This window comes from Maylandia zebra, linkage group LG1 (genome assembly GCF_041146795.1).
Source record: "Maylandia zebra isolate NMK-2024a linkage group LG1, Mzebra_GT3a, whole genome shotgun sequence".
NCBI classification, from domain to species: Eukaryota; Metazoa; Chordata; class Actinopteri; order Cichliformes; family Cichlidae; genus Maylandia; species Maylandia zebra.
Genome location: NC_135167.1, coordinates 15,685,107 through 15,711,307, shown reverse-complemented (window position 1 = coordinate 15,711,307; position 26,201 = coordinate 15,685,107). Strand labels below are relative to the sequence as shown.

Below are 26,201 nucleotides of genomic sequence, written 5' to 3'. Positions count from 1 at the left end.
CTCCTAAACCTTGTGGAAAGCCTTCCCAGAAGAATTGAAGCTGTTATAGCTGCAAAGGGTGGGCCTACTTCATATTAAACCCAATGGATTAAGAATGGGATGGGACTCAAGTTCATATGTGTGTGAAGGCAAATAGCTTTGGCAGTAATAGTGTATATATCCTTATCTTTGACCATTTACACGCTGCTCTTTACATTCAGGAGCATAAACAGTAACTGAATTTGGTGTATAAGATAGCTGTTGATCACAGACGGCTTCTGCTTTTAACACTGACATGTAGTCCCCTTCATGAAAGTGAAATGATATCTTTCTCTGACAACATTAAATAAAATCTGATAGACGGTCAAAGGTCTTCACTTGTATGTTGAACTAAAAACTTTAATGTAGAACAGTGTTTTGTAATATTTTGTTTTATTTGGCATAGGGTAATCAAGAGACAGTAATATACATTTTAATAATATAAGTTTCTACAGGACTGAATATAGCATCATTATGTAGAAGTCCAGAGCTTCTGTGCTTTATCTGGGAATCATGTGAAGTGTTTGTGACATCAGGGAGGGGCAGCCAACTGCTGCAACCAGTTGGGGGTCATGGGGAAAGTGAGAGGACAGAAGAAACACTGTGGAAGAGCATCAGAGATTAATAATAACCAATGATTTAATGCAGAGTGGTATATAAGCCCATCATGATTGAAATAGCTGAGTGAAGAAGAAAGACTCAATGCAAGCCCCAAGCAGCCTAAGCCTAATGTGGTGTAACTAAGGGAGGATTCAGAGTCACCTGATCCAGTCCTGACTATATACTTTGTGAAAACAGGCAGATCTAGAGAAGTTTTTCAAGGGTGGCATGGAAATCAAATGGGGTAACAAAATCAAAGCCTTTTTTAAACACATATGTAGGTGTTACATATGGTTATAAAGAGTAAAATGCAGTAAGTATACCCATGTTTCATATAAATATAGTCTATAACTTCTTTATTAATTCATGTAGCCCACATAATGAAACATTTCAGTTACATTAAACATGTGAATTTTAATATTATGTAATGTATAGCTTGTATAATGAATAAATATGTACCCAATAAGTAGAACATTTAAAAGGTGTTAACACAGTTTTTCATGATTTGTTGGATTAATATTCTGAGGTCCAAAATATAATTGGCCATTTCTGGCTACTTTTGATTGTTTGTTTTGTTTTTGGTTGTTGTTGTTGTTTTTTACCTTGCCTTGCTTGGTATCATTCTTTTCAGCACAACCTCACATGTCTGAATTTGCAGTTATTTTTTCATTAACATACTGTATTAACACAACTGATTTGAAATCACACAAAAACATAAAATCCTAGTAGTACTTATATTTTCTTTTTACTGAAACCACAGACATGTTTAGTAAATTATTTTCATAACCTGAAATGCAAATATAAATTGTACATTTTTAAAACTAGTTAAAAGTAAAAAAAAAAAAATACTACTTAATGAGAGAACAATCAGGTATCACAATAAGATGCCCCACAAATTATTTGCGCCAGTAAAAAAATAAAAATGTCCACCACAAGACAGAGAAGAACACCACAGGGAGAAACCCTGCAGGCCTGACAGCAGGAGGTGTATCACTCTTTCTGTTTTCCACCTGGAGACAGTGTTCACGTTGCATTCTGCCTATGTGACATTCATTAGTGCCCTCACTGACACACAAAACAAAACAACGACTACACAACACATTAACTACACAAAAATGACTCCACGATTCCTCACAATGTTACCGTAGATCAAGACAATGCCATTCAGCGTAAGGATCTGGTTAGATGCTAAGACAACTGGGTCAAGTGAGGACTTTTCAACTAATGGTTTAATAACTGCCACCTTAAAGGCCTGTGGTAAAGGCTGAACATAATGATACATCTGTGAGATGATTATGAATATTTTTTTCCTCTAATGGTTAAATTTTGTTTGTGAAGAAACTTGTGAAGTCAATACTAGTTAGGGTTAAAGGAAAGCTTGTTTCAACAGAGCTCTGTGACTGTGTTGGCACACTGTATTGAAGAAAGTAACAGTAGAGAAATTATATTGTTACATTTGGTTACAGCAAAAAGACATCTACTATAATAAAATGTCTTCCCCATTGCTGTGTAATCCATTAATGCAAATTTAAACGATATTAAGAAATTATCAGACAAAATTGGGTTTTCAAGGAATTCTATTAAATATTCAGTTTCTATGGCACATGTCAGAACAAGCTCCAGACTCCAATGGGTGGGCTCTTTTACATTTTGCGAGAATCCAAATAAATCTAATACTAGATTAAATGCTGTATTGATTCTGTCATTTTCATCTACATGGATAAATTCGTCAACAGTAATTATTTTACCTAAACTAAGTACTAAAGAGACAGTGAGAAGGAGAAAATCTTAGTAAAGGCCAGGTGGGGAATAGATAACAACAAATAAAATTGGTTATCAGTGTTCCCAGTTAGAGAGGACAAGGCTAAGAGTAAGACATTCACAAGAATTAAAACCGTCTGGGTCTATGGTTGATTTAAAAAAAAGAAAAGAAAAAAGAAGTGAAAACTTGCTGCCACTCCCCCTCCTCAGCCCGTGGTTCTAGGATTCTGCCAGTTAATCTAACTCTAACCCTTGATTCATTAAAATTAGCATAATCATCCTGCTGTAGCCAACTTTCTGTAAGGCAGAGCAAACCAATATTTCGATCAAAAATTAAATCATTTACTAACAGGAACTTAGAGAAGGGAGTTTAACCATCCACATTTAACAGTTTTACTGGTGGGAGGGAGCGACTTCACCCCAAACCACTACTGCGCAGACTCTAACTCCAAGTATGTGACATAATATTCCCCATAAACTGTCGATTTATTTGTTGGTTTTAGTACAGTTTGAGGAAGTGACACCATGTCGTCCATCTATTATACAATCATTAATCTCGACAGAAATTTATTTTTTTTTCTTTTTACTCAGGCACATATGTGGGGGCCTATATACGGACTGGTCCTGCAGCACGTTGTGCTACCAGCAGGTCAGGAAGAGGAGTGTGTTGACCGTCCTCTGTTGCTGTGTGAGCCATTTATTCACACTTACCTGGCCGTATGGAGTGAGCCTGGCAAACTTTTTGTGTAGTCCTTGAGGATCTCGCCCACAGCCGACATGTCGGTGAACCGCTGTGTTTGTTTCATTTCTCGGCTTCAGCGTCACTTTAACTCCCGGACCCCTCGCATCACCACCAGCAGCTGTCATGCGTCCTCTGGGTCTAGTTTGTTACAGGGACAGCATCGACCCGGTACAGTGGTCTGGAGCAGGGATGTTTCATCTAACAGCTCCTCTCCGAAACCTCCGGACACCTCGTTGTTTGTCCCCGTCTCCCTGAAGGCAGACGCCTCGGCAGACGGCGGTGTGGGAATAGAGCTCACCCAGCCGCTGGATAAAAGTGAGTAAACGAAACCTAAGTTGGTCAGTTAAACTACTCTGAACTTAATAATGTACAAGATAATACTGGGTGTTGTTTTTTTGTTTTTTTAACATTTTTTTTTTTTTTATTAAAGTGTATACTTGTTCTATTGGTTGCGAATGATTATAAAGGTGGGGGTTATTTTCTCAGATGATGCAACATCGTCTCTGCTGTTTGTGTCTGTGATTCAGATGAGCTGCTGAAGGTTCTGAATCGGTTTTACAAAAGGAAAGAGATGCAGAAGCTGGCAGCGGACTCGGGTTTGGATGGTGAGGGGAAAAAAAACTCATCTGTTGATCGTGTGTATTTAGCCATGGAAGGCCACAAGCCAGTGATCATATGCCAGAAAGAGATTTCCTCTGTCTAATAACCTTGTTTATATGTTGACAAATAGGTTATATACAGATGTGGTCAGAACTTTACATACACTCATCAAGGTTTGAATTTATTTAGGGTTCTCTCTAATCCACATAGGGTGAAATATATATATAGACTCACTTAAATCTTTTAATAAGTGGTGCTGAAGGTTCTCCAGTGTCTTTTAACATAACATGGCCAACGCCTAGTATCTTCTCATTAGTTATCATGATTGACTACAACTTTTTGACTGGAACTTCTCTTTGTCAGCATAAAAGAATTGATTGACAACACTTAGTGGATTATCCAATACTCATAACAATGGGAAAGTAATGGAATGAATAGCTAGGAAGATAATTGTAAATTTACACAAGCGGGGAAATTTGCACAGATTTAACACCAGATATCTTTGGCTATCCATTTTCTCTCCATGCACATGCAGCTCGTCTGTTCCACCAGGCCTTCATCAGCTTCAGGAAGTATATCCTAGAGATGACGTCGCTCCCTGCCGACCTGCACATCATCCTCAACGACATCTGCTGTGGAGCAGGTTTGTCTCTTTATGGAGTAACTGTTACTTGGTTGAAACTGTTTGTTCAGTGACCGTTATATTTAGAAATATTCCTCTGTCTGACTTTTCTCAGGTCATATAGATGACATCTATCCATACTTCATGCGTCATGCCAAGCACATCTTTCCCATGTTGGACTGTATGGATGACCTGAGAAAGATCTCAGACCTCAGGGTCCCGGCCAACTGGTGTGTATTTTAAACCCGACCAAACGCCACACACGTCGCATTAAAAGAAGCTTTCTGGCTTCCGCTACCAAACCATATTTATGTGCTCGCCAGGTACCCCGAGGCTCGTGCCATCCAGAGGAAGGTGATTTTCCACGCTGGGCCAACTAACAGTGGTAAAACCTACCATGCCATCCAACGCTACCTGGCTGCTAAGTCTGGTGTGTACTGTGGCCCCTTGAAGCTGCTGGCCCACGAGATCTTTGAGAAGAGCAACGATGCTGTACGTAACTGTGCTCCTGTGTAAACATCAGTCTTTTCATGTGTCCTAGTGTGTTTGTGTGTGGAGAAAGGTCACATTGTGTATGTTCTCAAGGTGTCTTAGTTTCTATTAATACTGACATTAATTGCACTTTCTCTGTGTGCTTCAGGGTGTACCATGTGACCTGGTTACTGGAGAGGAGAGGACCTTCGTGGACCCAGAGGGTCGAGCAGCTGGTCATGTGGCCTGCACCATTGAGATGTGCAGCGTCACTACACCGTGTAAGTGTGATAATCGTTATGTAAATGTTCTTTACATACAGTTCAATATTTTAGATACTGTTCTGATATTCTTTCTTTGACCTGAGTTTCTGTGATGTTAATAAATAATCTGTCACGGGAAACAAATATTCCCCTTATAACCACGTATGATTAAACTATAAAGGATGGCTCTGAATGAAGTTTGAAACCTTGCTCTAGAAAGGATACATTTCTTTTAATCTGAAAAAATGAATATATTTTTTAAAAAGAAAATGGAGAGGTTATCGATTCATATTAGGTAGTTATTGAAATTTTGTGTATGTTAACTGATTAAAAGGTAGATTTTGACCTCAGTTTTATGTGTTTATAGATGAGGTTGCTGTAATCGACGAAATTCAAATGATCCGAGATCCTTCCAGAGGATGGGCATGGACCAGAGCTCTGCTGGGTTTGTACAACATACTCAGAAACGTAATTATTATTATTATTATTTTTTTTTAAACCTAAATTACTTTATTATTCTGTGCATTTGTGCAGGTCTCTGTGCAGAGGAGATCCACGTGTGTGGGGAACCTGCAGCCATAGACTTTATCAAAGAGCTGATGTTCACCACTGGAGAGGAGGTGGAGGTGAGACTGTGATGGACGCGACATCTGAAAGAAAAGATTTTGGCTGATGTTTCTAACCTCATCATTGGCAATCCCCTTTTTCTCATCTCATCTCAGTCTTCTTCTCTCTGCAGGTTCACAATTACCAGCGTCTAACTCCTTTCTCAATACTGGATCATGCTGTGGAGTCATTAGACAACCTGAGGCCAGGAGACTGCATCGTGTGCTTTAGTAAAAATGACATCTATTCTATCAGCAGGCAGATCGAGGCCAGAGGGCAAGAATGTGCTGTAATTTATGGGAGCCTACCTCCAGGTGAGTATCTAAGTGGTTTTATATTTGTCACTTGAATGCTTACACTCATTAGTCACTTCTTAAGGTACGCTTTTCTGGTTCTGGGTTGAAGCCCCGTTTGTCTTCAGAACTGTCTTAATTCTTCATGACATAGATCAAAGAAGGTGCTGGAAGAGCTTTTTATCACAAAGTTGCTGCGGATTTATTAGCTGAACATCCGAGATGTTAATCTCCTGTTCTGCCACATCCCAAAGGTGCTCTGTTGGATTGTGGACTGTAGAGGTTATATGAGAACAGTCAACTCACTATCATGTTTGAGATTATTTGAGCTTTATTTTATTCTGTTGGAAGCAGCTATCAGAAGATGGGTATCCTGTGATCATAGAAGGATGGACATGGTCAGCAGCAGTACTCAGGCATTCAAACAATGCTCAGATGGTACTAAGGGCCTAAGAAAATACCCCCCACACTATAACACGACCACCAGCCTGAACAATTGTTACAAGGCAGGATGCATCCATGGTTTTGTCTTGCTTATGCAAAATTCTGACCCAACCATCCAATGAACGTCCAAGCAAAACTGGTGACTCAAAAGACCAGATGACATTTTTAAAAATGCGTAACATGGGTAAACGCAACTCATTAATGAGCACCTGAAGAGGTCTGTCTAATGAAATGGCCAGTGAGTGTATGCCTTTGTGTAGAACTGAGCCAATAAGTCAGTTTAGTCAATTTTTAGGAGAAAAATGGTTAAATGTCAAAATTTTGATTTACAGGCACCAAGCTGTCCCAGGCAAAGAAATTTAATGACCCTGATGACCCCTGCAAGATTCTGGTTGCTACAGATGCTATAGGCATGGGGCTTAACCTGTAAGTGCAAAACATACTTTATGGAATATTTTTAGAGCCATATCAATTTTTTTTTTCTCTCTCTTTCAAGTGGTTGCATGCTTTCTGCCATATAGGATATTGTTCATCTGTGTGCTTACCTTTCTGTTTTACTTCACCCTACTGCCCCTTCTCTCTCTCCAGGAGTATAAAACGCATCATCTTCAACAGTCTGGTGAAGCCTAACGTTAATGAGAAAGGGGAGAAACAGATGGAGACCATCAGCACTTCTCAGGCTCTGCAGATTGCTGGCCGTGCTGGGAGGTCAGCCTCCTTTGATACAACAATGCAGACAATCCCTTTGAGCTTCTGTTAGGCCACTATATTAAACTCCATCTTCTGCCACCTGTTGCAGGTTCTCCTCCAAGTTTAAAGAGGGAGAAGTTACAACCATGCACAGAGACGATCTCCCCGTGCTCAAAGAAATACTCAGTCACTCTGTCGATCCTATAGAGGTGATCATTTTACACACAAACACAAAATCTACTTTCAGCATTCCTGCAATAACACATCTTTCTCATTTTATTCTCCAATTTATTGCCTCAGACTGCAGGACTCCATCCAACTGCAGAGCAGATAGAGATGTTTGCTTACCATCTGCCCGATGCAACGCTGTCCAACCTTGTTGTGAGTAGAGCCACTCGTTTAGTGATCAGTGCGAGAATTGAAATGTTCATTATAGACCTTCAAACAGCAGAATAAAAAATAAATACATAAAAACGGGGGAAAGATTTGTAGTTTTCCAGCTACATTTCATGGTCTTCATCAGTGAGTAGAGTTTACTGAGACGGGTTAAATAGTTGGTAATGTGGTAAAATAAAGCCTGAGCAGTCTTTAGATTGAAACAGAAGCTGGTATTTTACTGTAGTGTGAATTTTTCAGGAGCTGCATGTTTTTATTTGGGACTGTTAGTCGCTGTTTTTTTTCCTCAACAGTTTGTGAAACCACCTGAAAAAGTCTGTTTAAGTCTGGTTAAGACTTAAGATCTGAAATGCCTAAATGTAAACAAATACAACTGACTGCTGCATGTATCCTTTCTATATTACACTACATGAAATAATTTGATAAAAGAACATTTTCATGACAAAACTGTTGTCATTTTTTTAGTAGCATAAAAGTATTTTTACGCGTTAACGCAGATTATCCGCCATCACAGTCAACGCGATTAAAAGTTTTAACTGCATGCGCATTTTTAACCTTTGCTAAAAGATTGAAGAAAACTATTCAAATTCTCTTTTTAAGCACACATTCTTTGTTTGTTCTGCATTTACTTCATTATATTGCATAAATGTCAGTTACAAGCTTAAATATGACGTTAAAAAAAAGTAATTGCAACCAGGCTATTGATCAAGTAATTGCGATTAATTGGTTAATTTTTCTTAATCTATTGACAGCACTAATATTTTCAGTTTCCCCTTTGTAGCAAAAATGAAAGTTAAATATTGTTTTGTGTTTCAGCGCAGACCCGCTAAAACTAAAAGCAAAGGATCGTCATTAGTTTATTTCTTTATTATTTTTTGAAGACGCTAATAGCTAACTTTCCTTTTTAAAGTCCAGCATGCGTGCTGAAATGATGAAGCAAAATGCACCCTAATACAAATGTGTTTAAGCTGTGAATGGGTACATAAAGGAAAATGCACGTTTTGTATTTCAGTTTTACTGTTCGACATTTTAAAGCCACGTCTTATTCAAGATTGTAAATGCTCTCGTTCTCTCGCCCCCTTCTCAGGACATATTTGTCAGCCTCTCTCAGGTGGACGGTTTGTATTTTGTTTGCAACATTGACGACTTTAAGTTTCTGGCGGACATGATTCAGCACATACCGCTTAACCTGAGGTCACGCTACGTCTTCTGCACTGCTCCCATCAACAAAAAGCAGCCTTTTGTATGTACCTCCTTCCTTAAGGTGAGTGAGTGGATGTAAACATTAGAAGGCTGCAGAGATTTAAGGTTAATGGTGGAAGGACAGGAGTGAGCAGTAGAGGGTGCTGATGAGGAGAGTAAAAATGATGAAACGAGGGTAAGGAAGTTGACCCAGTGAGGCATTGGTGTAATAACCCTCCTGTCACACCTGATTCTTTTTATGGTCTTATCAAACTGATAAAACAAGAGTAGATAAAATTCCCATGAATGAGCAACCTTTGAGGTTAAGGGTTAAGTTCTGCGTATTTCTATTGTTTGTGTGCGCTAAGGCTCCGAGTATTTAGTTTAGAGCAATAGCGATGCACCTATAGAAGGTAATTTGGTTCTGTAAATAAAACTGTGATCAGATAATAAATACTAAAACTGTGTTCAACACAAATAAAGTATACGTTTAACATTTACTTTATTATCTGAGTGTGTACAGCATGTCATCTGCACTGTTGATGGATCAATCATGTTTCTTCTCCAGTTTGCCCGTCAATTCAGTCGAGACGAACCCCTGACGTTTGACTGGGTCTGTCGCCACATCAGCTGGCCTCTGGCTCCACCTAAAAACATTAAAGACCTGGTTCACCTGGAAGCTGTCCATGACGTGTTGGATCTCTACCTCTGGTTAAGGTAGCTTTATATTTCCACCTTTGGCAAGTTGCCTCACCTGTTTTTATGCCTTTTTAATATGCGATCACGATGTGTTTGTTTGTATGAACTCTTCTTTGTTGTCGTAATTTCCAGTTTTGCCATATTAATCCTCTTTATCTGTGTCTACGTGCCTCCGCAGCTACCGTTTCATGGACATGTTTCCAGATACTGCCTCAATTAGAGAAATCCAGCGGGAACTTGATGATATCATCCAGCAGGGTGTGCGAAATATCACCCGGCTCATCAGAGCCTCTTACACAACAGTCACTGACCCACTGCAGGCGCAGAGCAACAGGCATGGCCAGACAGGAAGGGGAACTGGCAGCACACATTTTTTGACTGGAAGCAGAGGTCAAAGGGGACAGAGAGCCTCAGGACAGATGATGGACAGCTCTCTGGCTAGTCGTCTGGTGAGAGACGGGCTGTTGACGCCCGATTTGCTCCAGCAGCTGCAGAGGGAATGGTCTAAAGATCAGAAGCAAGACAACAGCAGTCAGAGGGCACTTGATCTGGAGCATCAGAGTAATAACAAAGGGAAAAGGAAAAAGAAGAAGAAATGAAGAACCTTTTCATTTTGCTTCAGTGAAGAGCAAAAAACTGACATCAGCATTTGTTGATGTTTTAAGCATTTAAGACAGATGTGAGAACTCCTTCTAGCACTGAAAGTATCCCAGTAAGCTTTGACCTCCAGCGTTAAAACTAAAAAAACCACCTTGTTCCTGTGCTACAGATCTAACCAAATGTTTTCTTCCATTCAACAAATGTACAAACTCACTAAAGCTGGAAAATGTTTCTAGCTCCAGTCTCTGTCTATGAAGGATCAAGTGTCTGTGAGAGATGTCCTCTTTGTGAAACCAATAACTGACAGACATCATTGTCAAATGTGCTGTTTCAGTAGAATTTTTGACACCAGAAGACACTGAAGTTCATTAAATGCTGGAAGTTTTCTCAGTCGTCAGACTCTAACACGTAATTTCTATGAACATTTCTTTAACTGAGGAAAAAAGTGAGAGCCTTAACTGGGTGCAGGCCTGTTATTCAGATGAAATGTCATATTTTTCTCTTTGTATGCTTGAAATGATATGATATTAAACAGTATTTTAAATGTGTTGATGTTTGTAGTGTTCTGTGTCAATGTGATTTGCAGCTCATGCAAGGGGAAGGAAACAAAAAGAGCCTGAAGGTTTTCTAAAATGGGGTTTTACTGCAACATAATATATACTGTCTCCTTTTTTAAAAATATATTTATTCCCAAAATATACAGTGCATACATGCAGTTTGTGTATTTTATAATATATTTATTATTTTTTGCATTATTAATTTGTCTTACAAATTTGTCTAATGAGGCCAAGGTGCATCACTTACAGTGCACCGCAGGGGGGATTTCAAATATTTTAGTTTCCTAAAATCTTCAGTTCAAAGTTTAGGAAAAGTCACTCGAGCAACTATGACGAAAACACTAAGCAAGCCTGTATCTGACACATTAAAGGGAATGATTGTAGAAAGGAGGTTGTGCTTGCTGTTAATCATTGAATTGGTGCAGAGGCTGGTATCTGCTCAGTGGACTCGGCAAGAGACAATGAGAGCACAAACGTAAAAAGAAATAACACCTAGCAGAGTGGAAAGGATTGGGGGGAAAACACATTTTTCCTTATTTTAGTGAAGTGTGTTCACCTGTCACGCACGCTGACAGTATCAAAGAATAGCTGGAAGACTTTGTGGTGATTCTTATCAGTGAAGATGTTGGCTGTTCATCTCATTTCCTTCTTTTTCTCCAAACTCCAGGAGGACCCCACAAAGAAGGTGAGTGCTACACACACAAAGACAAGTCTGTTTCAAACAGTGCATATAATTAATACAGCCCTGGTAATGAGGGGGTTTGAAGCTCTACAGTTATTTAAAGTCTTCTCAGTTATGAAAGTGTAAGCTGCTAATGCACTGAATTTATGCTCTTGATTGGAAATCGTATTTTAAATGCAACTCTACTCGCTACATTAATCATCAGAGATATATTTGCCACCAATGACAAACTTACTCTTCTAATGTGTTGTTTCCTGATTTACTTCTTGGGCAGTTCTATCAGGATTTATCCAGAAAGAGAAAGTGATTAAAAGAAGGACAAATCTCTGATGATTTCTTTGAGGATTTGCAGAAATGCACGTGACTAAAATTAAGTCAACGAGACATGGCAGAAGTCAGTAGAGTAATATAAATGATCAAGGTGAAATGTGGGATCATTAGTCACTGTGTCACCATTTATCTTTATCTGAACAATCATTAACAACTTTCCCTGGCAGTGTCGCTGCTCCTCTTAGTCCACATTGGATCGCACATTTTCACCCGGGACAAAGTATGGACACTCCTACAATCACACTGTCCTCGCTCACGCTACACTCACACTCTGGCACTTATATCGTAAAACCTCAGGGTGTTGTCCTATGAGCACATGCTCCACGGCGACGGTTCAGCTGTGAATACAGCACACGGGGTGTGGCTGATGATCTTCAGCTTTTTTGTTTTGTACTACTTCCTAACTCATTTACAGAGACAGTTTGGCATGTTGAGTTACTGTTACAACATCACTGAGTTTCAAATTCAGATTATTAACCCCAAAATTCAAAACATATGTGAAAAGACATCAGATACATGAAAAAAATCCTTCATATCTGAAATACAAGAAAAAAGTTGCTTTTTTAAACTTTTTCTCTGTTGATCAGATGTTCAAATTGATTCTGGTGAATTTTGATATGTAATATTATAAAGCTGTGATGAGGCATGTAACAGTAACAGAGGATATAAAAATAAAAGTAACTGAATGAGAGAAGCAAAACTAGTCTGACACCTAATAAGAAAGTCCACAAAATACAAATGAGAGAGAGAGAAATATACATTTTTCTCTCTTTCATCCCTTCTTGTTCGAGTGAAAATCCAGCGGTACATCTCACTTTGTTTTGCTCTCTGTGTTCTGTGTCTCTTTCAGGTCGACAGGTTTCTGCATGCAATGCGCCTCCATGATGACCAGTTAATTGATATCTCAGCTCGTTTCCAGGCTGAAATGAAGAAGGGGCTCTCAGCTGAAAGTTCGGCCGCCGCAGCTGTAAAAATGCTGCCGACACATGTCCGCTCCACTCCTGATGGCTCAGGTTACTCGTGTTAATGTCCCTTTTATTAGGGCTGCTGGGCAGATCTTAAAAAAAAGAAGAAGACTGCCATTGTTTTGAAGTAAAAGCAAGAGATTAAAGATCTTCCTTCTCTTTCAACCACTCTTGCAGAGAAGGGACAGTTTCTGGCACTGGATCTTGGAGGCTCCAAGTTTAAGGTGCTCCAGGTTAAGGTGAGAGAGGGGATGGGGGTCAGGAAGGGAGGAGTGGAGATGGAGGAGAAGATATACCCTATGTCAAAGGAGCTGTTCAATGGGAGAGCACCAGAGGTAAGAATAAAAAGATCTGAAAGTAGATTTGAGGAGGATTCAACAAGCAAGAAGAAGAGATTTGAACTTCTCCCTCTTCATTGTCTTTGTGTATGTAGTTATTTGACCATGTGTCAGAATCTCTGAAGGACTTTCTTCACGTAAAGAACATCAGTCTGGATAAGAAACATCCTCTGGCATTCACTTTTTCCTTCCCCTGCGAACAGACCCGCTTGGATAAGGTATGACTCTCTACATCGAGACATCTGGTTTTCATGAGCTGTACCTGTAGTGTGTTATACTCCACGTGCTGACATCTGTCTGTCTTTTTAGATTTAGATCCCATAATCATTCGAACCACTTTTTTCCTCTTGCAGGGATTACTGTTGAGCTGGAGTAAGAACTGCCGGGCTCGAGGCCTTCAGGGGAAAGATGTGGTCCAGGCTCTCAGAGAGGCTATTGACAGAACTGGGGTGGGTTGCCAGTGCTTGCTTCCATAATTTACCCATAAACTATCTGCAGAAACTGAGACATGATGAGAAATATAACGTAAGATGAAGTGGAAAAATAAAGAGTTGAACCCATCTGATACCCACTATGTAAACTGAACAGTATAACCCGGTTTATCTCTTTAATAACGCCCTCTGCAGGGAATGGACATAGAAGTGTTAGCGATGGTTAATGATACTGTGGCGACAATGATGACCTGTGGTTTTGATGATCAGTACTGCGATGTAGGGCTCATCATTGGTAAGTAGATTCACATAATTCAACTAGTCTCTTGTGTCCTTTTACAGAAACTATTGTTTTGTATGAGTGTGACATGTACATGAGCAGCCATCACTCTAAACTTCTTCTGTAGTTCATTTAAATACGCATAAAGTTATCCAGTGTTCAGTAAAACAAAGCAAATGTTCTGCATTAAAACTAGAAAAAGCTTGAAACCAAAATTCTGTATTATAAATTAGGTTTTATTCTGGTTTCTTTTTTATCTAGTGAGCCTTTGGAGCCCTTACGATTGATGCATAATTATCTAAACATAGCTAATAGATATTATCTAATCAAAGATAACTGCATATTAGTGACAGGAAATAGTGCTGACTGTAAATGCAAAAGGCATCAATAACTCTGATTCTGCAAATCTACTCCAAACTTTGTGTTTTAACTTTTGCAAAACACGTTTAAATATTTTTAGATTAATTCTTATTTATGTTTTTTGTGCAAACACATGGAAACAATGACAATATTTTGCAAGAGAAGACAAAGCACACTTACCCATAGTCATCTTGCTCCCTCTGGTGGTTTGCTGTGCATGTGTGGATATTGAATTAGATGTGAAGTATAGACAGATAGAACCATTAACGTATCCTGTTTATTGTAGTAATCTTAATGGAATCAGTCTATGTATCCTGTGTGTTTGGGTGCTTACAGGCACAGGCACCAACGCGTGTTACATGGAGGAGCTGCGTCATGTTGACCTGGTGGAGGGAGACGAGGGCAGGATGTGTGTGAACACCGAGTGGGGAGGCTTTGGGGACGATGGGGCCCTGAGTGATTACATAACAGAGTTTGATCAGGATGTTGATGCAACCTCTATCAATCCTGGAAAACAAATGTAAGGAAAGCAGCTTTGTCTTTTCTTTTGATATAAAATAGTGTGTCCATTAAGACGTCCTTCATTTCTTTATGACTTCCAAAGATAAATTTGAAATAGGTGCAACTTTCTTAGGGAAGTTTTCTTGTAATTTCTTAGAGTAAGGGATAGTTCTCCAGGCTTCTTGGAGGACTTTTCTTTGGATGATGGCTGCCTTTTGTTCTGCCAAGAAGATCACACACTGCTTCAGTGATATTAAGGTCTGGGTTCTGGGGAGGCCAGTCCATGACTGATACTGTTCCAAGTGGGAGTGTGTTTGGGATCATTATCATGCTGATAATCAGACAGATGCCAATCAGAATCTTTCCTAATGTTATTGCATGGTGTCAAAATCTGATCTGATGGTATTTTTCTGTATTTGTAATCCTCAACGCAGCCTGCTGAAATGCAATCCCAAGCAATGACAGGCACCACCATATTTTACAGATGGCTATAGACACACACTGTTGTACCTTTCTTCTGATCATCTCCATCCAGCTTCACAATTAAACCAGAACTTTCAAATTTGGATTACTCACTCCATAAATCCTGTTGATACTAATTTTCAGTCCAGTTTTTGTGTATTTTGCCATACGTGACTTTTGGATAATGTTCTTCTGATGTCGATTTAGCATTCATGCTTTTTTTTTTTTGTCCTCCACTTGTCCAGTTTCCAGTTTTCTTAAGGACACACTGCACATCGTGCTGAGAAATGCCAGCTTTTCAGTTCTAGCTGTTTGGGTCTCAGCTTCTTGGTTCAATATTACCATTTTATGCTTGTCAACCTGTGGCATTTTGGGGATTTTTCATAGATTCAACTAATGAAATGGGAAATAGTTTTTTGTGACAGGCTAACAAACGGCTCAATTTAAAAGCGCCGTTTCATCCCTTCAGTTAGGTGTCTTTTTAATGCTTGAACAAATGTCCATTGTTGGCTTATCAAACTGAAAAAAAAAAAACATTAATTGAAAAAGTGTCTGATACAAGGACGGGACTAAAAAGTGAAAAAGCAACGAATATCTATAGAAAAACTCTGAAGAGCTTTCAGAAATGAGTGGCTTAAGATGTTTGCTCAGTACTGTAGAACTCTGTATAAACCTTTTACCCTTTTCTGGTCTATTGTAGCTTTGAGAAGATGGTCAGTGGGATGTATCTGGGTGAGCTAGTGAGGCTGGTTGTGTTAAAGATGGCTAAACTGGGACAGCTGTTTGATGGACTCGTGCCTGATGCCCTGAGGACCAAAGGGAAGATAACCACAGCACACGTGGCAGCCATGGAGGAGTAAGCTGTCTTTATCTCTCTTGGTCACCTGGCGTCTGTCCAAAAACAGCATGAATGCCATAAATATTCATTTGTCTCAGGTACAAAAATGGTCTGAAGAACACCAGAGATATTCTCGTGGAGCTCGGTTTGAACCCATCACAAGATGACTGCGTTGCTGTTCAACACGTCAGCACCATCGTGTCCTTCAGGTCCTCCAATCTGGTGGCCGCGGGGCTGGCTGCCATCTTAACCCGAATCAAGCAAAACCGGCATTTGAGGGCATTGAGGATCACTGTGGGAGTGGACGGAACTGTGTACAAGACACATCCGCAGTAAGTCAGTGTGGAAATCACTCAAACCCATATTAGTTTACAACTACTGAGATTAATAAATATGTAACTGATATAACACAAAAAGAGCCAGTACTCTCAACAGTCCTCTTCCTTTCTAACTATGACTAATGGCTGCTGTAAAAAGTTTCTGATATTTTTAAAAAAATCCAAAATAAATAAAAGTTTGAAGCAAAATCAATTAAACTTCACTCACAAAGAGCCTTGAGTAGAAACTAGAGTTAAGCAATGGATTAAATAAATGACCAAAGACATAAGCTGTTAAATGATTGGGGTAAATTTGTCACACGTGAGTTTAACCTAACATCAACCACACAGTACCACAGCTCAGCACTGCACTCACCACTCATACACAATGAGAATCCTCATGTGCACAATTTGACCTCAACTATAGGCTGTAAATAAAAGATGGACTATTCTGGCTCTGTGGAATTGCCTTAATCTCTCTGATGGCCAGCAGTGGATAAAAAGAAGCCTGTATAGAAGCCTATGGAAAACCTGCCGTGGCTTCTTTGCTCTTCGACCTGAGGTCTCAGTCATGGTTTTAGCATCTCAGCATCCCAATCATCACTTTCAGTGAGTGAAGAAAATCCCGACAAGGCTTGAAAAACTGAACTTTGGAATCCAGTGGATGATGTGTATGATAGTGATGCCCTGATCACCTCTGATAAAGTCAGCGAACCCAACACAACAAACAGGGCCTTGATGAAGAGTTTGGACATAACAGCATCATGTCCTCTCTTACTTGATGAGCTGCAGATCACTAATATAAATACTTCTTAACAAACATCTAAAATAGCCTGATGAAATATCGAATGTTTTGTGTTTCTGTCACTTCTATTCCAGGTATGCTAAACGTCTCCATAAGGTGGTGCGCCGGTTGCTTCCTGAGTGCCAGGTTAGATTCGTCCTCTCGGACAGCGGCAGCAGCAAAGGGGCTGCCCTGGTAACAGCAGTTGCCCAACGCTTGGCATCACGGAAGAGACAGGTTAGAGCGCTGCAAGTTGTATGTCTGTGTTTGTGTGATTCTTCACAGGTGAAATAAAAAAGAAGGGCTTAAATATCTGATAAACAGTATCTCTGGTTTTCCAGGTGGATGAGACACTGGCTCCCTTCAAACTGAGTCAAGAGCAGCTCCAGTTGGTCAAGGCCACGATGAGAGCAGGGCTGGAGGCAGGGCTAAAGAACAAAGGCCCCTCAGCAGTTAAGATGCTGCCCTCTTACGTTTACCATACACCTGATGGCACAGGTCAGAGACAAACGCTGACGTTCTTACAGGCCTCTTAATCAAACCCAAACAGCAGCTACACAATCAATACATTCAGCGTCACCTCTAGCTTTCGCAAAGATGTAACTGCTTTGTTAAAAACTTTTTTAGGAAGTTTGTATTTTTAAAATATAAACAAAGATCATAATTATTATTTTTTTAACCAGAGCGTGGAAAATATCTTGCTTTGGATCTGGGAGGAACCAACTTCAGAGCTATGCTGGTCAAATTCAAGAAAGGCCTTCAAAACAACACACGGCTTTACCATAAAATCTACACTGTACCGCTGGAGATAATGCAGGGAACAGGAGAAGAGGTGAGAAACATGCATATACCGTCAGCACCCTGACAGAAAGCATCAAACTGGGTTTAGTCATTAAGTAATTAAATTAATTATAAGAAGTTGTACACTGCTGACAGTGTTGTCTAAACGAGGTAGGGTTGAATTCTTCTAAAACAGTACTGAAAATCTAACACACAGTTTGTTTGTTTTTTTCTCTCTCTGTTTGTCTCCAGCTGTTTGATCATTTAGCGCAATACGTGAGTGACTTCCTGGACTACATGGGGATGAAGAAAGCACATCTTCCAGCAGGCTTCACCTTCTCTTTCCCCTGTGAGCAGACGGCCATTGACACGGTACGTCAAAATCGTTTGTTGCAGCCACAGAAAACCTGGCTGCACCTGATTTTACAGTGAAGCAGTAAAACACAATAAGCTAGACTTTGTATCAAAGTGGTTAAATTAGAAATAGTATGCCCTGGCCTGGTGGCCTGGCTGCCCCTGAGTGGATCGGGGGCAGGCGTGGGGGTTTGGGGTTCGGGGGTGCTTCGCCTCCGTGCTGGGGCTCTGGCTGGGCCTTGGGGGCTTCGGTCCTCGTCGGTGTGTCACCGAGGTTGTGGGCGGGTGGGTGCACGGGGGCTCAGCCCTGGCGCAGGGGGCCTCTTGTGCATCGGCCTAACTGGGGGGCTCTTCAACTGGCGGGGAGGTTGTTCCATCCTTGCAGGAGTCCACTCTGCAGGTGGGGGAGAGACATAGGAGAGGTGGAGAATAAACTTAACCTGGGTGTCTGTTGTCTTGTGTAGTCTGGGAGATGACCTGGACCTGGGCTCCCTTGCCTTGGTGGGTACCAGAGGACAGGGGTGCCTACTGGGGTCAGCGGGGGAGCTGGCCCTAGGGAGGGGCATCCTCCCCTCCCTCCTTTTCCTCCCCATCCCCGGCTACCTCCCTCTTCCCGCTCCACCACACTCACTCACACAGGTAGGGCCTTGGGGTGCGGGTGTGTCACCAGGGTGCAAGGGAGACATCCCCCCCCCTCCCCTCTGTCCCCTTCTGGCCACCTGTGCCTCAATTTTATCTCACAACTTAGACATCCACATTACTTACACTCTCATAACACACACATATATATAGGGCCTTGAGGGTGGGCACGTTAACGGCGTACAGTGGACGGTCTGTGTACTCAAACCTACCTCTGGCGCCGGTGCCCACCTCTCAATTTTAAATCCATGTAGACATTGAGGGTTCTCGGGAGGGGCCGTGCTAACACCTGCTGCTCTCTGGCAGCAGCACCATGCTCTCCCTTGTTTTAAATGCACTTTAGAACAACGCAGCAACACTACACATGAGCGGGAGGAGGGAGGTATGGGGTCTTCACACACCCCCGTTCTCTGCTAGCCGGCGGGGGGGCTGGGAGGAGATGTTGGCTGTCCGATTGGCCTCCCTGCTGCTGCGGAGCCTGGGACGGTCTGCTTGCCTCCACCCCGGGGGGAAGGGTAACATCTCTTGGGTCTGGGTTCTGTTTCCCCCTCTGGGGGCGAGGGTACCTGGACCCGGGGTATAGAGTATGTTTGGGGAGTGTGATTGTGTGTACATGTCCATTTATGTCAATCCTTACGTTGGGTGAGTGCTGAGTGTTTGCATATGTGTGCATGAGGGTGGGAATGCATGTTTGTCTCTGTGTGTGCCTGTTTGTCTGTGTCTATATGTCAGTTTAGACTCCACCTCTCTGGGAACTCCCAGGCCCTCCAGGGCCTATCTCCCCTCACCACACTCCCTGCCGGTGACTGATGCCCTCAGGGGTCGGTGCATTGGTGGTTCTTGGTGTCCGGGACTGGGCGCTGAGGTATGTACCAGCTCACTCCCGGTGGCTACCTGGCGCCTGTTGCTCGGTCAGGCCTCCTCCTCCTCCATGAAGCAGGCATGCCTCCATGCCTGCTTCATGCCCTGGGGGACGGGGCTATGGCTCTCTACATCCTCTTGCAGACCATTACATGTGGAAACCATTTGAATACAAGCGCGCTGATCCACACAGGTGTGCACACGGATGTTCACTGTTCGTAGACTTAAATTAAACCTTTCTCGGCTGCTACTTCAAAGCACATTGTGCGCCGTCTGTCCTGCGTGCTGCACAACAACATTGAATATTTAGTACTTACTGCTGTTTACACTTAGCTAGATTAATGTGATGGTGTTGTGTTTAGTATGTTGCTTTGGTTTTTTTTGCTTGTTTTCTATTCTTTTTCTCTCAACAGGTGATCCAGGAGATTCCCCCCCCCCCCCCACTTCTCACTGTCCCTCTCCCCTTCTGTTTTTCTTTTCCTTCCTCTTTCTTTCTCCCTTTCCCATCCCTCACTCATGTCTGTCCCGTCTGTAACAACTGAAAATAAAATAAAATAAAATAAATAATAAAAACAAAGGTCGATCAAATAGACCAATACGGCAATGCCACGATGATCGATTTGGCAAAATAAATCCATTGGGTATCCTTGTTGGTCTTCAGACAACAATTCTGACGGCTAAAGAACCAAATGGGACAGGCAAAAAAAAGGAAAAAAAAGAAATAGTATGCCCTGTGAGGGACTGGCAACCTGTCCGAGTTTGACCTGGTTTAACACACCGTGTCCCTGCTGGGACAGGCTTCAGCCCTCAGATACAGTTGGATAAGCTGTTAAGAAAACTGACCGATGGATGGAAATAATTCTTATTAGACAACCAAACCACCTTGAACCTGTTCTAAATAATTAGAAACATCATATAGTGCTGATAAAAGTAACAATATTTAGACCCGCTGTCACAGTCTGGCGAGGGCAGACTGTATGTGTTGACAAAAGGACCCAAAACGCAGACTCCAAAAACTGAACGTGGCGTGGATTTAACAAAAATCAAGCCGTTTATTGAGGCTAGCAAAAAGGGTACAAACAAAAGGGCATTGGTGAAACTAAACAATAACCTAAACTGGGTGAACTAAAACTAAACATGAAAAAACCTTAAACATGGTGAACTGACATAGATTCCTGAAGTAGTGACATGGATGAGCAGACGACCTGACAAAGAATGACTGAAAGCACACGGACTAAATACACACAGGCGGATAATGAGGGAAGTGGGAACACATGGAGAAACAGCTGACACACATGAACATAACGACACAAGGAGAGAGTAACACTAAAAACATTGAACATAGGAACACAGGACCCCTTCAAAATAAAACAGGAAATATAATGAGACGCAGACCTGACAACATAAGACACACAGACATGAAACACACGAAGGGCAAGAGAGACTTCACAGGGGTTGAAAACACAAGGGGGAACTAATAAGCAAATGCACATAGGAAACTTAATAAGCTTAAACATACACTATAAACATCAAAAGAACTAAAACTCAAAACACTGGGTCATAAGACCCAGGATCGTGACACCCGCTCATTAGAAGAAAACTGTAGCTTTACACTGTCTTAAAATTACACTGGTTCACACGGTTGTTTCCCTTCCAGGCTGGATGTTGTTCAAAGTCCTGTGGAGTATATTATTTGGTATCTGATTTCCTCAAAGTGCTGCTCTCATAAAGGTTAAAGGCCACAGATTGTAGATTGATGTAGCAAACCTGACATCACTCACTGGTTTCTAAAGTCTGCATTTTGAAGCCTCAACATTTTAGCCACCAACTTGTTAGTTTTTTGGAGCCAGAAGTTATTATATTTGGATGAGAGGGTGGCCTGTTATCAGTTAACACTAGATAGCTTGGTTGCATCTGTGAACTGTATAGGGACACATAAAGACAAAACACTGACAGACTAACTGAGAGACTGATAGAAAACTGAAGCACAAACTTGTTGTTCAAGCTCATACCACACAGGAAGCCACGTGTAAGATGGATGATGGGGGGCATCACAGACATCATCATCAACTCATTCAGTTACATTCAGCTCTCTTAGATCTATAGGCAAAGATCCTTAACATGTCCCAAGGTCACGGCTCAAACAAAAAGCCTTTGTAGTCGTTGTGCCACATTTGTAGGATCATCTGGTTGTTGTTGTCATTATGTTTATTGCTTATTGTTTATGGTCCATATGTCCACCTTTGAGTATTTCAATGTAATTACACACATACATATATAGCTGTATTTAAATGTGCTTTACAAATAAATTGTACTCACTGGCTATAGTTCCATGAGAAATGCTCCAAAAGAGATGAACACTTACAAACACAGATGAGAGATACAATTCAGTGAATCAGCACAGGTGAGGCCATTGAAATAACAGACACTCAGTCGTCTGTTAATTAAAGCGACAACATCCAAAACTCGAGCACACAGATAGACAAGTTGTTTTTTGTTTTAAATCACCTCTCAGTGCAACTGTCTTATTGCTCTGATGTTGGGCATTTTAAAATATGAATCTATGGGCACTGACTAGCCTCAAGTGGAACTAGCCTTTTTGGCACTTGATCATTCGACGTTCTCAGAATGTTATATTTACAGAACTGTTCTGTTAAATAAAAATGTAAACAGACTCCTAAAGCAGTAGCATTATTATTTCTGTAGCAGTTTGTAATCTTTTTCAACCTTTGGATGTTCTGTAGGGTATCCTGGTTAGCTGGACCAAAGGCTTCAAGGCCACAGACTGCGAAGGACATGATGTTGTTAACTTGCTACGGGAGGCCATCAAAAGACGTAACGTGAGTCAATAAAAACAACAGAGTAAAGATTTAAAATGATGGCCAGGTTTTAAACAGATGAGGGGAAGAAACATTACATCAGATTGGTACACGTCTAGGCTAACAGGAACATTACAATGCATTTGTGGGTGTGCGCACACAGGAGTATGACTTGGACATAGTAGCAGTGGTCAATGACACAGTTGGGACAATGATGAGCTGTGCCTATGAAGACCCTCAGTGTGAAGTTGGACTGATTGCAGGTATGTGGCCTCAAGGGTGAAGAAATGCTAAGTTAAGAATAAGCTTATAGTTATGATGGTTCATTTAAGAATTTTAAATGCAAAGAACAGTATTATAATATTTGACGTAATAAGGAAATAAGCTATATGAGTCTGTTTTACAGGAACTGGGTCAAATGCTTGTTACATGGAGGAACTCAAGAACATTGAGAAGATTAGACAAAAGAAACAGAAAACAGAAGGAGACGAGGAGACACCTGAAGCAGTGGAGGACAAGGTGGAAGGACTTGCTTGTTGGGAGCTAAAAACATATTGTTAAAACATAATTAAACACTTTATGTGTGTGTGTGTTTCCCTCTCTCATCAGGATGATGGGTCAAAAGGAGATAAGAAGGCGGAGACTTCTGAGACATCAAAGATGTGTATAAACACGGAGTGGGGGGGTCTGGGTGATGATGGATCCTTGGATGACATCATCACACCTTTTGATACTGAGGTGGACCACAACTCAGTAAACTCTGGAAAACAAAGGTTAGCTACACTCACCTTACTGTGTATGTATGATGACGCCTACTTGAGGCACACACATAAAATTTGATGTTTTATGACTGATTTTTTTAAACATACTGTGACACATATGTGTCTCATGTAGTAGTTAGTTGATGTTTTTGAGATTTATTCAGTAACTTGTAGCAAGTTGAGATGGTCACACAACATTTTTACAAGTTTATGTTCGTGTTTATAGGTTTGAAAAGCTCACCAGTGGGATGTATTTAGGTGAAATTGTCCGAGAGGTATTACTGGATCTAACAAGAGGAGGTTTGCTGTTCAGAGGACGCGTCACGGAAACCTTAAAAACACCTGGAATATTCCAAACTAAATATCTGTCACAAATAGAGAGGTAGGACAAATGATGCCTATGTTTGTGCTATTTTTTGATAGATTTAAAGTATTCATAATTTAACATGAATATTGCATTTTCTGCTGTGTAACTGTGTTGTCTCCCTCCAGTGACCGTTTGGCTCTACTGCAAGTCAGATCTATTCTCCAGCACCTGGGGCTCAACAGTACCTGCGATGACAGCATCATTGTCAAAGAGGTACAAGATAGAAAAGCAACATGCCACACAGTAACCTCCTACAGACTGCATCACAAATTCAATGTTTTCCTCTTTTACAAGGTATAAAAATTTTAACAATTAAGCCATTGTGTATGTGTTTTGACCCGGACCACGTCGCTTACTTCCAGCAGATATTTTGATCTAGTGCAAACAATGCACAGGTGTAATTTGTAATAACCTTGGCTGTTTTACAGGGTTTTTGCAAAGTGGAACACTGAGGCCAAAGACGGCTCTCAACTTTTATTTAGCCTGTTGGTATCTTAAAGAAAGACGCACCTGAAATTTTCTGTGTCTTCTCCATTAACTTGCCTCCACCAGTGTGTGAATGTGAGAGTGAATGAATAGTGGTAAAGCGCTTTGGGTGCCTAGAAAAGCGCTATATAAATGCAATCCATTATTATCATTATTATTAAGCCATGTTGGTGAGCCATCTTGCACAACAGAAAGACTAGACAAACTCTGGGTACACTAAAATAAATATTTAGTAATGTTATTGGTTACAACTTTGTTTGTGGACATCAGAAAGTCTAATTTCAGCGAGGAATTGGAGGACTGTGACTGTCAGACTTTTGAACCTTGTAAGCAACTGTTAAAACTAAGCATTGTCCTTGAAAAGTAGCATTGTTATATTGTTATTTCTGGTATCGAGCCAACCCTCCAGATATTAATGGAGAGAGGAAGCCCTCAGATTTTTCTCACATCACATCATGTACATAATGCTCTAGATTTTTCTGCCATACTAGATGTGATACAGCCACCAGTTGCTAGGGGAAAGTACTGTATGTATTCCCCGACTATTTGGAAGTGGTTTCTGCATTTTGCTGGCTCTCGCTGAGTGAAACTGGCTGCAAAGAATCAGAAACCTGCTTGTGATTTCTTTAGTTGCTAGCATACAGGCATGATAGCCTCTAATTTTTCATGTTTGTCTGAAAATTCTCTTGCAGCCAGTTGGGGAATAATAATTTTTCTGACTAACAGTTAAAATGTTTGAATAAAAGTCTGGAAACTGTTTCCTAAGAGTATGGATACCTGGTTGAAATGAATGAACATAAACAGTCTTGCTAACCATAACTGATGGTTAAAAGCAGTCCAGATATCCAGATTAAAATAAGTTTAAATTAACAAACAATCAGTTGTGCTGTTGGAAAGATTCTTCATCTGCCTTTACTGTAAAAGCTTTCTGCCATTTAAATAAATTAATTAAAAAAAAATGCTGCCCATAAGTCAAAATTTTCTTTAATATCTTGAAATTCTGAGCTAAATTTTGAGATACCCAACTTGAAATTTCCACAAAATTTGGACTTATGGACAGCTTTCGTTAATTTTTTTTACAGTAACAGAAATAAGGTTATCATCAGATATAGTTTGGGAAGTAGTTCAAAGAAATATGCTCTCTGCTTCAACCTTACCTTGAGGTTGGGTAATATTCTTCATATTATTTGTGTGGTGCATTGTCTGGCTGAGAAAACTGTGACGCCAGGAGACTGTTACCTGTTGCAATATTGATAAAGGTTTCCATTGTTGCTTAGGTATGTGGAGCGGTATCGCGCCGAGCAGCAGAGCTGTGTGGGGCAGGCATGGCAGCCGTGGTAGATAAGATCAGAGAGAACCGAGGACTGGACCATCTGAACATCACTGTAGGGGTTGATGGTGCACTCTACAAACTACACCCACAGTGAGTTAATTTAATAAAAATATTGTTTGTTTGTTTTGGGTGCAGTGATGTGTTGGGTGTGTGTCAGGTGTATACTGTACTTTCATTTTAACCTTTCATAATTATTCAAACAGCTTGGTTAAAACATTTTCTGTTGTTTCTAGTTTTTCTGGAGTCCTTCAAGAGACTACCAGAGTTTTGGCTCCTCAGTGTAACGTGACCTTCTTGCCTTCAGAGGAAGGCAGCGGGAAAGGTGCTGCCCTGATTACTGCTGTAGCCAGGCAGAAGCGAGATCGTTGACTTCACACACCTGGAAAAAAGAAAGATGTCCGAAGATGTTTTTTCACTTTTTGCATTCAGTTGCACTGCTGTTTCTTTGTTGGGTTTTTGTTGGGGTTTTTTTGCACTACCAAAATTCTGTATTGGCCTAAGAGAGTTTCAGACTGTGTGGATGGAAGATGGAAGCATTGCTGCCTGTGATTAAATCACTGTTTGTAATAAATTTTAAAAGAACTGTAATTGGTTTGAATTGACTATTATATTAAGGGTGTGCCAGTCAACACTCTGACACTATGTTTGCTTCAGCTTAGTTAACTTAATCCATGTTAGTTAAGTTAAATAGAAGAAAACTTCTTCTATTATCTTTACTGCTCACAAATAACATAAAATAAAATATATGTAACTTGATAAGCCTTCTGTGTTAATCCACGGTTATCTGTGTTTGCAATAAATGGACAATGTCATTTGAACTGAAATGAAAACCTGGCATAAGACAACCCACTGTGGTTTAATATATATGCTTCAAACCCAAACCCTCCACATTCCAGTCACCAAGTTAGCTGTGGGAAAATGTCAGTCACAGCTGTGTGGTCACATGCCAAAATGAGAAAATCCCAACAA

General features: G+C 40.7%; 2 protein-coding genes across 2 annotated transcripts; both read left to right on the top strand.

Annotated features, from left to right (window-relative positions):
- The first annotated feature begins 2,996 nt into the window (after positions 1-2,996).
- supv3l1 (SUV3-like helicase) lies at positions 2,997-10,535 on the top strand. The gene is made up of 16 exons (XM_004539456.6): positions 2,997-3,436; positions 3,649-3,726; positions 4,257-4,364; positions 4,459-4,573; positions 4,667-4,835; positions 4,984-5,095; positions 5,445-5,522; positions 5,612-5,703; positions 5,817-5,997; positions 6,753-6,846; positions 7,009-7,128; positions 7,220-7,319; positions 7,411-7,491; positions 8,594-8,770; positions 9,257-9,405; positions 9,566-10,535. The coding sequence occupies exons 1-16, from the start codon at positions 3,157-3,159 to the stop codon at positions 9,984-9,986; spliced, it is 2,355 nt and encodes a 784-aa protein (XP_004539513.3). The 5' UTR covers positions 2,997-3,156; the 3' UTR covers positions 9,987-10,535.
- A 464-nt stretch (positions 10,536-10,999) lies between these two features.
- Positions 11,000-26,201, top strand: LOC101465309 (hexokinase HKDC1). Its single transcript, XM_012920445.4, has 21 exons — positions 11,000-11,229; positions 12,407-12,569; positions 12,699-12,856; positions 12,955-13,077; positions 13,213-13,308; positions 13,486-13,585; positions 14,267-14,450; positions 15,594-15,749; positions 15,830-16,063; positions 16,928-17,069; positions 17,174-17,330; positions 17,516-17,664; positions 17,865-17,984; positions 22,211-22,306; positions 22,449-22,548; positions 22,692-22,804; positions 22,895-23,058; positions 23,273-23,428; positions 23,539-23,626; positions 25,177-25,322; positions 25,466-26,201. Exons 1-21 carry the CDS (start codon positions 11,167-11,169, stop codon positions 25,599-25,601), a joined length of 2,844 nt encoding a protein of 947 aa, XP_012775899.3. The 5' UTR covers positions 11,000-11,166; the 3' UTR covers positions 25,602-26,201.